A 12,321-nucleotide genomic window follows, 5' to 3' on the forward strand; every position below is an offset into this window, starting at 1 on the left:
TTTAGACAGAGTCTTGCTCTTGTCGCCCAGGCTGGAGTGCAATGGCATGATTTCGGCTCACTGCAACCTCTGTCTCCTGGGTTCAAGCAATTCTCCTGCCTCAGCCTCCTGAGTAGCTGGGAATACAGGCACCTGCCACCACGCCTGGCTAATTTTTGTATTTTTATCAGAGACGGGGTTTGCCACGTTGTCCAGGCTGCTCTCGAACTCCTGACCTCAAGTGATCCGCCTGCCTTGGCCTCCCAAAGTGCTGGGATTACAGGCATGAGCCACCGCACCCGGCCTGTTTGTTTTTTTGAGATGGAGTTTCGCTCTTGTTGCCCAGGCTGGTCTCGAATTCCCGACCTCACGATCCGCCCGCCTTGGCCTCCCAAAGTGCTGGGATTACTGGCATGAGACACCGCGCCCAGCCTTAAAATCTGATATCTAACAGTTTTAAATCATTTATTGAAAAAACATAACTTCTGAGAATAATAATTAAAATGACAATTACAGAAAGGGCATTTTGAAAGATTACAGATCCAATGTTGAGTTTCTTTTTTTCCTTTTTTTTTTTTTTGTGAGACAGAGTCTCGCTTTGTCACCTGGGCTGGAGTGCAGTGGCGCGATTCTGGCTCACTGCAACCTCCGCCTCCTGGGTTCAAGCAGTTCTCCTGCCTCAGCCCCCCGAGGAGCTGGGATTACAGGCGACTGCTACCACGCCCAGCTAATGTTTTGTATTTTTAGTAGAGACAGGGTTTCACCACGTTGGCCAGGCTGGTCTCGAACTCCTGACCTCAAGTGATCTGCCTGCCTTGGCCTCCCAAAGTGCCAGGATTACAGGCGTGAGCCACCGTGCCTGGCTTGTTTGTTTGAGATGGAGTTTCACTCTTGTTGCCCAGGCTGGTCTTGAACTCCTGACCTCATGATCTGCCTGCCTCCCAAAGTGCTGGGATTACAGGCATGAACTACCACACCTGGCCTTAAAATCTGATATCTAACAGTTTTAAATCATTTTTTGAAAAAATAAAACTTCTGAGAATAACAATTAAAATGATAATTATAGAAAAGGCATTTTGAGAGATTACAGATCCAATGCTGAGTGTATTTATTTATTTATAGACAGAGTCTCACTCTGTCACCTAGGCTGGAGTGCAGTGGTGTGATCGTGGCTCACTGCAACCTCTGCCTCTTGGGTTTAAGTGATTCTCTTGCCTCTGCCCCCGGAGGAGCTGGGATTACAGGCACATGCCACCACGCATGGCTAATTTTTTTTTTTTTTAGAGACGGAGTCTCGCTCTGTCACCCAGGCTGGAGTGCAATGGCTCGATCTCAGCTCACTGCAAGCTCTGCCTCCCGGGCTCACGCCATTCTCTTGCCTCAGCCTCCCAAGTAGCTGGAACTACAGGCGCCCACCACCACGCCTGGCTAATTTTTTTGTATTTTTAGTAGAGACAGGGTTTCACCACGTTGGCCAGGCTCGTTTCGAACTCCTGACCTCAAGTGATCCGCCCGCCTTGGCCTCCCAAAGTGCTGGGATTACAGGCATGAGCCACCACGCCTGGCCTGTTTTTTTGAGACAGAGTTTCACTCCTGTTGCCCAGGCTGGAGTGCAGTGACACGATCTCGGCTCACTGCAACCTCCACCTCCCGGGTTCAAACAAGTCTCCTTCCTCAGCCTCCTGAGTAGCTGGGATTACAGGCGCCTACCACCACATCTGGCTAATTTTTTGTATTTTTAGTAGAGACACGGTTTCATCATGTTGGCCAGGCTGGTTTCGAACTCCTGACCTTAGGTGATCTGCCCGCCTCAACCTCCCAAAGTGCAGGGATTACAGGCGTGAGCCACTGTGCCCAGCCCAATGCTGAGTTTCATTAAAGAAACAAAATGGAGCTATTTTCCATAGCTTTGTAGTCAATTTTAGCCTTTTAAAACTTTTTATAAGTGATTTCAAGGAGGGCTTCTGGCTGCATTTTGGAGGTATGCATTTATAACTCACTTGAAGAAACTTTATTCCTACAGTAGCTTTCATTTAAGAACAACGGAAGACCCCTCTTGGGTCATGATCTCGTATGATAATTAAATGTAACATTCAAAAAGGACCTTTATGTTTTAACCTGAAATTCCCTAACAGACTGCTACTACATGAATGTACAAGGTATAGCCAGGACAAAGGAGGGAGGGAAATGGAGGCTGACCTAAACTTACAAATATTAACTTAAAAAAATAAAATTGGGAGACAGGTTATTGCAGTGAGCAAACAAGAATGCACCCATGAGTCAGACGTTCACGTTGTTTTTAGTGAAACAGTAACATTCAAAAGCAATGGTATGAGGAGATGGGAACAGAATCAATAAATACTTGTACAGGTTTTCTGCATGTAACCAAAATACCTGAAACAACAATAAAATCATTTATTCCGATCCCTTGTCTCTTCTTAAACCTTTGTAACATATTTCAAAAAGTTTGTCTAGAAGACTGAGGTGTGTCACATTCCTTGGGAAATACCCAAGAGCTTTCTGCTGCTCCCAGTTTCTCCCGGTTTGCTAAGTCTGGGAGATACAGAACACTGCCCTTTGGCCAGAGTCCTGAATTCCAATGAAGGTTAAGCAGGAGTTTGAGCGGGTGACTTACTGTATGGCTGAGATATGAGGTGAGGGGGCTGGACAGGAACCACCTGTGTGGCTGGGCCCAAGGACGAAGGCTCATCGGCAGCAGTGCCCGACTGCTGGAAGGCCATATCAATCTCTTCATCTGTCAGTCCTGGGGAGAAGAGGACATCATTACAGGTGAGTACCTTTTGCCAGTGTCCATAGCTGCAACAGAATCTTCACTGAGCAAAAACCTTTACAGCCATAGAATGCTTCGCATCCTAGTAAGTTGCCTCCCCGATTTCAGATTCTCCGGAACCTCTCTCAGTTGCAATTTAACCTTAAGCGACAGAATATTAGCCTCAACACTGCTTCCAAATGTGGCTCATTCAATTTCCTTAATTTATCCTTGAGTTTATTGCTGCTTCTGAAGTCACTCCGTACTGCAATTCTCCATTCTTCCCCCGAAAACAGATACCATCAACTGCAAATGTGGCTCATTTTAATCTGTAATGGTGTTAAAAAAAAAAAAAGAGGGGAAAAAACTAACAATAATGCATGAAAACAGACAGGGAAACAAAAAACTAATTATTGGGTGAGACGACTAATTAGTCTAGATCGTTTCTGAAGACGGGAATAATTTGCTTTATTTTATGACAAATGCAGAAATAAAAAGAAAAATCAGGACTGACTGTGATTAGTATGAATGGGATATAGAATGTAAAGAAGAAAATAAAACAAGAAAACAGATCAAAACAAGGCCAGGCCCAAACTTTCAGATGATTATTACTCTAGCCTATCATACGCTGCCTGTATTGCCTTTGGCTAGTTTTTCTTTTCCCTTTTTTAAATCCTCCCAACACTCTAAACCACACCATACATGGGACATCAGGAAGCAGCAGGGCGCCATCTGCAGTGGCTATGCCATGGGGAGAGGATTTGCCCACAGAAGAAAAGGCAAATGAAAACCCAGAAAGGCCGCATTTCCAGTGGGGCCACAGCTGGGATATTTCTACCGGGTCTGAGCCAATTTGGGACACTGACTCTTGGGAGGAGTAAGAGAGCCCCAAGCCACCCAAAGAACAGAACGAAATGTGGCGCTCAAGTATGAAAGGAGTGGTCGCACGGTGCCAGCTCAGGAAGTAGCTGTGTGTACAGAGGTGCTGCAGCTGCTGAGAGTGGGAAAAGCAGGTGGGAGGTCACTGCTAGTCTGCAAAAGACCACTCGGCCGGCCCGTGCTGTTCCGGGAATCCCAACATCCAAGCGAGCCGCAACACAGAGCTTTTAAACTAGAGCCGAGAGCTTTTCCACATCTGGTCAGCAGCTCTCCATTAGAGGTCCACAGCATGGTATATTTGCCCCTGGGGGTAGATGAAGTACAAGGAGGTTCTGAGGGATCAGCATCTTCAAAAGCATGGTGCCTCATACTCTGTGCCTAGGGGCTAATAGATGGTGCACATTAATGCTTTAAAGCACAGCTCTGCCCTGCACCATACTGGCATGTGAGTTGACTGCAGCCAGCCCTCAAACTTTTCATGCCCTATCACAGCCAGTCAAAGGAAAATGCCCAAACTTTTCTAAACAGCTCTAGACTCTTTTCCCTTCTCTGTGCTGAGGATTTAAGGACTGTCCCCATTTAAAACTGCAGCTGTTCCCCTCTTTACCCTCTTCACACAGTGGAGCTGGCCAAGGGCAGGCACGGCCACACCACTGGGAAGTCTGAAGAGCCACCGGGTTGCCCTGATAGCACCATGCTCTCAAAAGATTGGTAGGCTGGATGAAAATGCTTCCAGGGTTCATAGCGCATCACATACCACCTTCCGAAGACAAAAGCTGAAGGTCAGTAGAGTGGAGCTAGAGAGGGGGTGCTTGCTGCAAAGGGACTGCTTTACCCATAATTTCACCTCCCGAGAAGAACAGGGACGGGACCAACAGGCACGCCAGGCAACAACAGAGGATACACCCGCCCTGAGTTTGTGCCTGTCGGGTTCCAGCTTGCGTAGTGACTGCCGATCGCTCCTACTAAATAAGAAGGGGAACCCCTTTTGGAGCCCTAGTGGGAAAGACATTGTTTTAACCAGTTCATAATCAGCCATTAGAGAAGCAAGCAGCATCTGCGATGTCAGCACAGGCTGATGGTCACTGGTACACTACGGAATTTTATAAACCTGGTGGTTCGTGTGCCTTGTCAGCCGCTGGCTGCAAATGAGGATAATTTTCCCAAAAGGAGCATTCAGTTGCATTCTCATTTTCCCTTTTGGCTCTTTCAAATATAAACAAGTACAATAATGTTTAACACTGGGGAAATATACAGTAAGCTACAGGCTGTGCTGCGGCCCTGAGAGCTGGAGCTGGTTAAAGGGACAGGACTCCCTGCCCGTAGCTCTGCCCTCTGGCCCTGAGCTTTTATGAAGCCTATTTTCCTAATAAAACATGTTCCTCGCATTATCGCAGCCGAGCCCACTAGTGAGACCACAGTTGAAAGGGCATCAGTACTTCCTTCCAAGCTCTTGTTTTTCAGAGACCTTATTATTTGAGGCTCAAAATTTATATTGGCTGAAATTCTGATATCCCTGGTTCTCTGGAAGAGTCAGGATTTTGATTTAGTTATGGGAAATGAATCCTTTCTCTTCTTTTAAAAAATAAGCGTTTTAACAATCTCACAGAATCATATTCAGCGCCGGGCCATTATCCCGGTCACTGCCCTTGTTTAACAGATAAGAAACCTGAGGCCCAAGGAGGGTAAAAACGATGCCCCACATCCTACTTGTAGAGAGTGGTGATGCGATGGGCACCCAAGGCTCTCCGTCTTCAGCCCAGTGACTTTCCACTACACCAGAGTCACAGAAGATCAAATGGCAGACTCAAACTATGTCCTAGGTCTTCAGTCTTGTTAAAGAGCTTCAGAGAAGGAGTACATTTTCTTCTCCCTACCCCGCCACTCTCATCTACAGGAAGGAGTCAGTGAATATTGTTTTGGGGCTACATTGAAACAACACAGGAACTTAACCCCTGGCTCCTATCTGTAAATGATACCTGGACAGCTTTTTGAACAATACTAGAGTGAAAAAGATAGAATGTCCTCGCCTTGTTCTCGTTCTAATATTCTAACCCCAAATCAAGTCCAAATGCCTGTCACAGACTTCCCTGGGTGTCATCTTCCTCTGGAATGTCCCCACCTTAGGCAGAGCTGGCCGGCTTCAGGACTGCATTTACAGGACTCAGGTGATTCATTTGGAACTTAGGGAGACTGAGTGGGAACACCCACCTGTCTCCAGATCACAACTAGTTATCTGCCCAGTCATTGGCTCTTGGTGCTGTGATGACCCTGCCCTCAGGGTCAAAGTGCTGCCATGGAGCCAACATAGGACATCCAGGTGCCCTAGCCCCATCCTTCCCACCCCTGCCAAGACAAACTGCTGAGCTTAGATTGAGACCTTGCAGAATCCAAAAGGTTAAAAGGAATAATAAAGGAAACTGCCAATTGTAAGTGAATTATATTTGGCTCTGAAAGCTGAGGCACAGGCTATATTATAAAAGGCATCTCTCTTTGCGTTGTTTACCATTACCCTGACTAATGCAGACCTTTTTTTTTTTTTGGTTTTAAATAATCTCATGCAAATTAGACACACACACTTCCTTCCAGTTGATTGCTATCTGCGAGGAATAATCTAACCGCAGAGGGACGGAGCAACGGCTGAGCCGGCAGAGAGCTGGAAGCAAAGGGCTTCACCGTCCTGCAAGCCTCCTCCCTCCTCTATTCATCTAAGTCTTCCTTTAGCTGCTACCTTTGGAAGAATTGTCAATTTTAATAAAGCCCCAAATGTTCTTTTAGTTGAGGCATCAATATGCATTACCTGATACCACTAGCACCAAGCCTTTAGATGTTCTTCCTATAACTTCTTTTCTGCCACTTGGTGATTTTCAAGAGCTACCAGCTCCCCAACCCCCAGCCACCCAGTCTACAGCACTGACAATTAAAATACATTATTGATAGAGAATAACACTAAGAAATTCCCATTCAGTTGCTCTCTCCACTCACTAGCTCTAGTCAGGAGGAGGAGAAAGGGACGGAGGGAGCTTCTCTGAGAGGAGGGGAGGCGAAGAGGGTGTGGGCTGATTCTCACAGGTAAAGAGGCCTTTTCACATCCTAGATGCCTGATATGCAAAACTGAGAGCTCTCAATTCAAACCAAACTCTCTGAAGGAGGATTCCATGTGCCCAGAGTAGGGGCGGACTTCTTGTTCTCTCAGTTCTCTAGAATCTACTGGCAAAAACCTCCGGAAGAGCTCCCTGGACCAGGAGATGACTCCTGCCCTTGTGTAGGAGTTGGGCCAAGCATCTCTTCTCCAGGGTGGGCTTTTTTTTTAAAGGACAGAACAAGAGAGCTACATCCTATTGATTAATAAAAGCCCGGTGTCACTGCTGCCGTGTTGGACCTGCATGGCCGCAGGGCTGCCATACTTGCCTATTTTTATTCCCTAGAAGATAAACAAATTTGCTTTCTTTTTCTCAAGGTTTCTGTTCAAATGCAAACAAAACCGAACTGATTGACTTTGTGAGCTGCAGGGTACTGGCTGTGATTGTGGTGCCCTAGGGTCTTTTCCCACGACTCAAACCAGGGACCCGGAAGGGCTGTCTTTTCTCTGCGGGACAGGCCGTGCAAGGGTTTCTCAGGATAAGTAACCTCAGCACTGTCCCCAGTGACCGCTGGGCACGGCCACGGGGCCTGGCCCTGTGCAGGTGAAGCAGAAAGACAGATGACAGAAGACAGCAGTGTTCTCTTCATCTTTCAGGTCAAACAACAACCAGGACGGAAGGGTTAGGAAGAGTTTGAAAATAAGCAAGGTAATGAACTCCTGCCAGCGCCTTCCTGCTCAGCCCTAGTTTTATTATAAAAATGTGGCGTCTGACTGGGATCATGGGAACCGGGCCAAGGGGCCAGCGGCAAAGGGTGGCAGTCAAGGGCTGGTCACTGAGACCTCTTCCTCCCCGCTCCACAGCCCCTGTATTTCTAGGACTTGGCCAATTCATCTGGGACTCACAGACACTGAGAGGGGGTCACCTCTCTCAGAACAACTAAGTTATCTGCCCCGGCACACTCTAGCAGGAGATGAGGCAGAGAAGACAGCTGGCTAAAAATACTCCCCAAATTAAAAGAAAAAATCAACTCTCTCAGAAAAGGTTCAGGGAGGGGAAGGGGAAAAGGGTATTTTTATTTTATTTTATGAACATTTTGTTGGAACAGTAGAGTACAATAAGGACTCTCAGAGCCTCTAAAAGTCGTGGGATGACCTGGAGACCCCTATTTCCCAGTGCCTTGTATAAAATTGAATTTTTTAAACATAAATTACACGTAATGACGACACTGTAAAAACTAACAGTAATGGAAAGCTGTGCTGTATTTCATTAGCCTGTATTATTCCGTGCCACCTGATCCAGCCGGGCCTTGTTTATGAGTTAGTGTGTTAGCAGATGCCGATGGAAGCATTTGCTTCGACCTTGCTCTTCTCATTGGGGCATGAAATTACGACGGCAGCACCTTGATATTACAGCCATAAATACAGTAAACTGCAAATTTAAGCCAACGGCTCCTATTGTCTCTGAACATAAAGCTGATCGGTATTTATTTAAAAGGAGAACAAAAAAAATATTATATATCACCTTGTTTATGGGGCCTCCCCCACCCACTTTCTTATCCCCTCCCCCAGCCCCCCAACCTGTCTAATTCACTTGGTTAAAATATTAAGCAAATAAGCCAAACACTTTTTCCTCCACTGATTAACTATTCCCAAGCAGTGAAAACAGTTTCTGAGAAAACTAGTTCCAAATGTCATTACCCTGAATGAAAGAGTTTTTATAAGAATTGATCTGATGGGGAGTGGCGGGGGGCTGGTTCCCATCATCTTAATATTGATATGTAAATTCAAGAACAAGACCTGAGACTTTTCCCTCTCCTTAAAATGAGGGAAGTTCAAACAACAGGAGAAAAAGTTGCTGATGATATCCTGAAGCTGAATGTCCTCTCGGTATCCTTCTAGAAATCGTGAGGCAGAAACATTATTTCAAAAAGCAGCAAAACACTGCCTCCTGCCACCTAAGGAAAGAAAGAAAGATATCTAACCAAGAAGATAATTCTCAGCTCAACACAGAGAGCTGGGGCACCTCTCATTAAAACTTGCACCAATCCCTCCTTATCCCAGTGAACCATAAAGACAATATATCCTTTAAATACATTAAATGTGGAAGAAAAATAAACACAAAGACAAAAGGACACTGGATATCACCCAGCCACATCTCCCAGTATAAATCACTGAGTAAAAAGGCCAGTGCAAAATGTATTTCACTGCTAGCTGAAAGACTGAGAAACTAGCAGGCTTGTTCCACTTGAAGCCTAAAGAGAAGGCAGGTCTGCTTTCCTAATGTCAACAGAAGAGGCAAAGAGGGATGTAAAAACTCAACCAAGTCCAAGTTTGGAGGTTTCAAAGGGCTAGTGGTGGAAACCATGGAACAACAGCAGGCAAGCTCAGAAGGCCATTTGAGCAGTGAATTAAATGCGAGTTTGGGGGAGCAGTTTAATTCCAAAGCGGACAGGCTGGGTTCACGGGGTCCAGTGCTCAGCAGTTTCAATGACACAGCCAAATCAACCAAGATCGAAAGTTTCTGTACATTTACTTTTGATAGGTTATTCCACAAGGCAGACGTACTCCCTTGGAGCCCTAAATTATATCAGACACACCAGTCATTGAGCTTAGCTCCTTCCGCATAAGGAGGAAACTTTCCTATAAAATTTATTGAGCTTCTCTGGGGAGTAGTATAACTGGTGAACAAGACAGAAGTGAGCTGCCCCTCTGTGTAACACAAATTGAGATCTCTCATATGAAAGACTGGGAGGGTTTCCAATCAGCATCCATGATGTCTATTTTTAGATCTATATAATCTAAAGGAATTTTTTCTTTTTTCTTTTAATCCCTCTCCACTAAGTTAGAAACAAAAACAAAGAGAAGTTATTTTCGATATTTGATCAATTCCAGAGGATTAATAGCAGTTAATATATAGTTATAATGGTTATTAATATAGTTGCAGCTGACACAGACAGCAGGTCTTTGGCATCAGGTAGAGAAGTCAGCCCTTCCCACGGTATACTAAGTAGGTCCTAGGGAAGAAACTGTGTCCCTAAAGACCAAGCGGATGGTAATCAGGAATCTCTGCTCCTTAAATGCCAAGTAAGCCAAACGTGTGTTTGTGCATGCGTGGAAAAGTCAAATTGATAAACACTTTCAGAGATACTTAAATCTTGCTCCTGTTTCAGAAGAGGTCATGAAGGGTGGTTTAAAAAAAGGAATCAACTTGCCTTTGACAACCAAACAAAGAAATTCAGAACTGCAAGAAAAATTGGAGTTTATCTGACTTCTCTCCTGTTCTTTTCCTTTTCTTCCTTCTGTTTTATAGATCAAGAAAAAGGGACAGAGAGAGGGGACAGGGACTTGCCCACAGCCCATGTGAGCCCCAGAACTGGATTCTCACACGGGGCTCCCTGTGCTGGGCAGGGGCAGGGGGCAGGGAGCATGGGCAGCCTGACACACCTGCTGCCCTCTGCGACTTGACACAGTCTGCATATTTTAAATAAGCGAACTCTCAGAATCAACACCCCCGAAAGAAGAAAGCCAAAGAGAACATCGGGAGCATTGGGGAAAACTAGCATTGGGGAAAGGTACAGAGAAGTCTACACACACACGCGCACACACACACACACACACACACACACACACACACACACACACACGCTGTGTATATACCTGAAAGAAGAGGAGGACAGGAAACTGGTAACACTGGTTATAGAGAGGACTAGTCTAGTCGCTGGCGAACAGAGATTGAAGAACACTTTTCAATGCATAGCCTTATGAATTTTGTTCCCTGTTAATAGATTTCTGATTCAAATAGATACATTTAAGAACAAAGAAAATATTTGGGGAAAACTAACCAACCAACCAGACTTGATCCTTAACAAAATCACTTACAATGGTTAACCCCATTTTCTGGAAGAGAAAAACTAAGACAGAAAAAGATACAAAGCCAAGCCTGGGAGCTGGGATTATAACAGAAAGACGTCCACAATTTCTAACTTCTTGCTTAACCCATTGTGGCTGTGACCACAGCAGCCAAGTACAAGGTGGCTTTTTTTTTTTAATGTGTTTTTAAAAGGCAGACATCTGTTCTATTTTGACACATCCTGGCTGCCCAAATGTTTCTTTCAGCTCTAAATATTTGCTTCACCAATGGAAATGTTTCCATCACTGCAACAAAACAAACATTTGCTTTGGGATGGGAGGGCTAGCCATACGCTGTCTCATATGTTCTTTGAAACAGCCTGATTTGGGAAACAACTCCACTATAGGACACGAATCAAGGTGGAGATTTTTTTGTTCCTTTAAGAAAACCTTGTCACAAGAGTTTGGTGCACTAGGGCACGCTCTTTAGTCACTCAGCTGGATGTTATAAATGTTCCTTTGGGGTTTTCTTCTACATCTTGAATCTTAAGCATGTGATCAGAAGGTCTATTATTGGGCATTCAGCTTACTTCCTGAAGATTTCAGCTACCATGCAGCCATCAGATGTTCTTGCAAGTCCTCACATTAATCTGATATTAACACATGAAAACATGCTATGTCCTAATAGGTCAATACATAAATTACTTTGTCACCACCTAGTCGTGTAGCTCAAATGAATCTGGTATTGGTTGCTACTGTCAACATTATTAGTATTGAGATAAATATGTAGCACTCAACCAAATCCATAAATATTTGAGTGCTTATTTTGCTAGGCAGTGTAAGAGTGCAAGATCTCATTTTCCCTACCTGTTAAATGGGAGCCTCCCTAGGACCCCTTCCTCCCAGTTTCTTATGTTGAATGAGTTTTGTCTGTTTCTCTGTCTACAATGCATAATAGGTAGAGTATATAGAATAATATAGATATATATAGACATAACAAAGTAACATGTCAACTGCAGAAAACATGGAAAATAAAGAAAACCACGCACGCACACACACACACACACACACACAAATCATTCATATTTCCACTCTTCACTCAAAGTAACGGCCAAGTGTATTAAGCCCACGTGTAGCAGAGGGTTTTAGTTCTTTACATCTTTAACTCTTTGAGCTCCATGCTAACCCTGTGCAGGCCCGCCGAGGGGCACGACACAAGGTTTGCAGGCCCACAGTTTTGTTTGCAGGCTCACGGTTTTGTTTGCAGGCTCACAGTTTTGTGGCACCTCCGAGCAGTGCCAGAAGTAGGCACTTGATTCTCCCCATTTACAGGGAGGGGCCTGAGGCTCACAGACATGAACTGGCCTATCTGAGCTCTCTCTGCTGCAGGGTGGAGGGCCGGGCTCGGACCCCAGCCCCAGGCTCCTCAGCACTACTCTATATAGCATGGGGCGGGGGGTGGAATATTCCAAATCTCATTCAAGCTGAAAGGTAACACTGACATCTCTGACTTTCAGCTTATCATTCAGACGTATTGGCAAAGTTATTAAGACTGGATTTCTTCAAATTAAAAACTGCTTTTAAACATGAGGATGGCCAATGCCAGTGAGGGTGCTGTGGAAGAGCAACTGAGAAACTTTGGAAGACACTTCAGCACTCTATCGCAAGAGTTTTAAAAATGTTCATACCTTTGACTCAATTATTTTGTTTCTAAGAAATAATAAAATAATGTAGTAAAAGACTTATGCAGAAAGATGGT

General features: G+C 44.9%; 1 protein-coding gene across 3 annotated transcripts in view; it reads right to left on the reverse strand.

The window, feature by feature from the left end:
• Nucleotides 1–12,321, reverse strand: part of PEX14 (peroxisomal biogenesis factor 14) — a 160,939-nt gene that overhangs the window by 27,637 nt on the left and 120,981 nt on the right. For all 3 annotated transcript variants that reach the window (XM_010364160.2, XM_030941702.1, XM_030941701.1), the window contains one exon: nt 2,615–2,743. In XM_010364160.2, coding sequence (XP_010362462.1) covers nt 2,615–2,743 — 129 coding nt within the window. The remainder of the gene's footprint in view (nt 1–2,614; nt 2,744–12,321) is intronic.

The sequence above is a fragment of the Rhinopithecus roxellana genome, chromosome 12 (genome assembly GCF_007565055.1).
Source record: "Rhinopithecus roxellana isolate Shanxi Qingling chromosome 12, ASM756505v1, whole genome shotgun sequence".
Taxonomy (NCBI): Eukaryota; Metazoa; Chordata; class Mammalia; order Primates; family Cercopithecidae; genus Rhinopithecus; species Rhinopithecus roxellana.